Source organism: Setaria italica, chromosome III (genome assembly GCF_000263155.2).
Source record: "Setaria italica strain Yugu1 chromosome III, Setaria_italica_v2.0, whole genome shotgun sequence".
Taxonomy (NCBI): domain Eukaryota; kingdom Viridiplantae; phylum Streptophyta; class Magnoliopsida; order Poales; family Poaceae; genus Setaria; species Setaria italica.
In genome coordinates this window covers 32,125,521-32,129,774 of record NC_028452.1, presented here as the reverse complement: position 1 = coordinate 32,129,774, position 4,254 = coordinate 32,125,521, and the positions used below count along the sequence as shown (strand labels likewise).

Genomic DNA, 4,254 nt, shown 5'->3' with positions numbered 1-4,254 from the left:
CAATTCCCAGTAATCAGGGGGAAATTTGTGAATTCATAGTTTGGTCACATAGCTCACTGTGATGCTAAATAGCTAATCTTGCCCATACTTTAACAAATGTCTAATGTCCATATTTTAGCAACCTAATGTTTGTTGCTAATACCGATAACGATGTGAATATGTAATCTGAAATATTCTTACTTGCATATTTTTATCATATTCATATATGCACATTGGATCCGGTTACATTATGATTTATGAAGGAATTAGAACTAGCTTCTTACATTATGATCAGAGTTATCTTAGCATCCTTTGTACCCCCTCCACTCTATGGAAGCATGCTGTTTTGATCAGAATACCTTTATCAATTGCTATAGTGATGCAAAAATATTTTGCATTACAAAACCTGTAATTTCTTGTTTCTTGTTAGTGACTAAGAGGTCCTTCCACATTGCATTCCCACTGAGGCACTTCACAGAACAAATGATTCAGATTCTGACTAATCTTTTTCTCTGTACTGGATAAAATTAGTCTAGTGATTGACATGCTTCACGTACAACCCATCTGTACAAGTCTGTTACAACAAGATGTTTTGGCCACATACAACCCACTTTTACTAGTTTGTTACAACAAAGTGTTTTGGCCACATGCAACCCGTTTGTACAAGTCTGTTACAACAAGATGTTTTTGCCTGTTGATTCAAAAGTGAATGAGCCACCCAAGAGATTTGACCCTATGATTGTATAGTTGTAAAGTTGTACGAATAGGTTGTATGTGTAAACACTGGATAGTAGTTTTTTGGAAGTCCTTTATATATTATTCTTTTTAAATGCAATTTGTTTTCCTATTTCTTTTGGCAAAGGCCCTTTTGATTTTGATAATCCTCCTAGCACGTTTTGATGTGCAAGCCCTTCAAACTCACAGGCATTAGTGACAGACAATGTGCTTAAACTTTCTACATTTGTACTCTGATTTGTTAAAGCTTTCTTCTTTTTTATTCCCATTAACATATTTGATTTTGTTCTAATGCTGTTTAAAGAGTTATATGTAAATATTTCAAACCCATTGGCTTTTGGCAATAGTTACAGTTCAGACCAATGCTTGCCCTTTAAAATAATAGCCATATTTTTACCTGTTTTCAGTCATTCATATTTCTGGAACTAGAGTAATTAGCTTTCTAGAATTACTGTTTTGTATATTCAACAAAAACTTAAATGCTTGCTCTCTTTCTTGCAGGATATTCTCTGTTTCTTGGATTAATTATTGACCGGCTACATCACTATATTAGAGAGTTGAGAACGATGAACAAAAACATGGAGGCTGTAACAAAGCAGAGCCGGACATTAGAAGAAGCAAAACTTGGAGGCACCGAGGAGATTCAAGGATACCAGAAAGAGATTGCTAGTTTGAAGGAACAAGTGGAATTGCTCAAGAACCAGTCCCAAAAGAAAACAGAGGAACTAAAAACTGCTGAAGCTAATTCTGTTGCTTTACAGAAACAATCTGAAGGATTACTTATGGAGTATGACCGTCTCATTGCAGAGAACGGGGATTTGAGGAACCAACTGCAGTCAATTGACCTCCGCATGTCCCATTCTGACGGAAAGAAGAATTCGTAAAGGAAATTCTGCAATTTTGGAGAGCTTGATGTACTGTAAATTTTCGACCTATAGGGTTAGCTGCACATGGTTGTGTCGTGTGTTCCAGTGTTAGTATAATAATGACTTTTGTAATTGAGTAGAAGGATGACGTGTATGTATGAGCAATTCATTTATTCCGTATGCCCATATTACAGATATACTTCACTTCTGCATTATAACATTTTATAAATTTTCAGATGCTACTAAGTGTTAGTGAAATAACTATCTGTTAAACTTCATTTTTTTTCTCGTCTGTATCTTGTTTTGGATCTTTTTCTGCTAAATTTTGTCCTAGGTCAAGTTCCATAAGGATTCTTGAATCCTGCAAGGTATGATAAAAGAAGTCATGCAGTAAGTTAATAGGTCCTCGTGCTCTGGCTGCACTTCGCTGGTTAGTACTCCCTTTAGTTTTCCTTTTCTTTATATATGATATTTAGAACAAACTAATATAGCTTTAAAGAGAGCAAGTTAACAATTTATTTCTAAACTATTTAGTTTGATCTAAAATGTCATATATTCAAAAGCAGAGGATGTGTGTGTATTGGGCCTGAGCTCAGGCGCCTAGCGCTGGCCAGCCCTAGATAGTTAAGAGGGATATGAGGAGATCTTGATTAATTCTATTTCCATAAACCTCAAGATCTCCTCACCCCTTTATATATGTACGGCAATCCCTCTATCAATCCAATCTACTATTTCACGCAATTCTATTGCTTTCATGGTATCACGAGTCCGGGTTGTACTTGATTCAGCATCTTAGCGTGCCGTTCTTCCCGGCACTACTCTTCTCTCCGGCGTGCACCCTTGCGCCCCTTCCAGCTGCGTGCGTGCCGTCGCAGCCATGATGGGCCTTGTCCCGCCAGCCATTGCCACGCCCTCACCTACCGCTACCTCCGGCGCAGCTGCCGGCAGTGCCTCCCCCGTCAACAATTGTGCCCTCACCAAGGAGGAGCAGGCCGTCGTCGAAGCGCTTGCATGGGAAGCCAAGGCCGCTCGTGACGCTATGCTCACCAACGCTGAGGACGCCGAGCGCGAGGTGGCTGCTGCACTCGAGGAGCGTGACGTGGCTGAGGCCCGCGCGCGCCGCCTAGGAGCCCGCCACATCCAATCCACCTTAGTCCGAGGCCCCCGACAACGATGACATCTCTGATGTCGACAGCTTCCCTCGTGAAGCCCTGCTCCAGCATGAGGCTGCTGCACTCATTATCCTCCATGCGCAAGCTATGGCGGTCAAGAACATCTGCCACCTCATGCCCATCATCCTCGACGTCACCTCCACCAACTTCCCTCTGTGGTGCGAGTCCTTTCTGGGAAGTACTCCTTGCAGCCTGACGTCCTCTCCGACACCATCGCCCTTGATTCTCTAGATTGGGTGCACATGGACTACGTGGTTCGCTCCTAACTCATGGGGACTCTCTCCACCGAGCTCGGTCATGGAGCGTGATGCCACTGCTCGTGCCACATGGCTTTCCCTCAAGTCTCAGTTTCTCGGCAATCAAGAGACACAGTCTCTCTTCCTTGATGCTGAGTTCCGCAACTTCTCCCAGGGGGACCTCTCCATCACCGATACTGTCGCCGCTTCAAGACCATGGAAGACTCCCTTTGCGACCTCGGTGATCACATCACCGAATCACCGACCGAACTCTTGTCTTGAACGTGATCTAACGAGCACTACATGGACATCTGCCAACATGTTCGGCGTAGTCGCCCCTTCCCCATCTTCCTTCAGGTGAGGAACGAGGAGCTCACCATGGTCACGATTGAGCTTGCCGGCGCCTTCATCACATCCTTTGGCGCCGCCAACTCCAAGGCCGACTCTTCCTCCCAACCGCAACAGCCTCCTTCTAGTTCTAGGGGCGACAAGCGCGGTGGGAAAGGCGGCAACAGCGGCACTGGTAGTGCAGGCGGCACTGTCAGCTCCAGCTCTGGGGTGTTGGACCATCTGGTGTAGCCTAGGGTGCCCCCTGGCCCAGCTACTACCACCCCTAGTCTGGTGCCATACAGATGTGACACGGGCTAGGGGAGCCCCAGGGCCAGGCCGCCCCATCAGCCAACAGCAGTAGCAACAGGTGCTCCTGATCCAGCAACAATAGGCCCTTGCAGCCCACCAGCAGGTGCTCTATGGCCAGTGGGCCGTCCCACCGCTAGGCTTGTATAGCCCCGCAGTCACTCCTATTGGGATCAGCAGTCCCTCGCGGCGAACTTCAGCACCATGTCCCTCCAGCAGCCGCAATAGCATGATTGGTATTTCGACTCCGGCGTGACCAACCAGATGGCATCCGATGCTGGTATCCTCTCTGATATGAACCCGCTAGGGTTGATTCCCGATCTTTCGATGAGAGAGGCGTGGATAACTCGATTGGTGGATGGAGACGACGTTCACGGCACGACTACAGCCTTCCAAGCTGCGCCTTAGCAACCGATACACCACCTCCAATGGCTGCCGCGATCTTGTGGAACGCGTCACCCGGCCACTAGGGCACTCGTCCTGCAAGTAATCGAAGAACAAGCAAGAACAAGTAGAACAAGCAACTCAATTGCAAATATGGAGATGAAAACAAATCTGAAATCACAAAGTTGGGGTTCCGAATCGAGTAGAACGGATCGTGGGATAATCGCATGTCTCGATTGGTCGGGT

General features: G+C 45.8%; 1 protein-coding gene across 1 annotated transcript; it reads left to right on the top strand.

Moving 5' to 3' along the window:
- Positions 1 to 1,280: 1,280 nt before the first annotated feature.
- LOC111256759 (B-cell receptor-associated protein 31-like) lies at positions 1,281 to 1,598 on the top strand. The gene has a single exon (XM_022825273.1). The coding sequence runs from the start codon at positions 1,281 to 1,283 to the stop codon at positions 1,596 to 1,598; it is 318 nt and encodes a 105-aa protein (XP_022681008.1).
- The last annotated feature ends 2,656 nt before the right edge of the window (positions 1,599 to 4,254 follow it).

Coding starts and splice junctions, on each gene's coding strand:
- LOC111256759 (XM_022825273.1), top strand. CDS start 1,281: ATGAACAAAAACATGGAGGCTGTAACAAAGCAGAGCCGGACATTAGAA.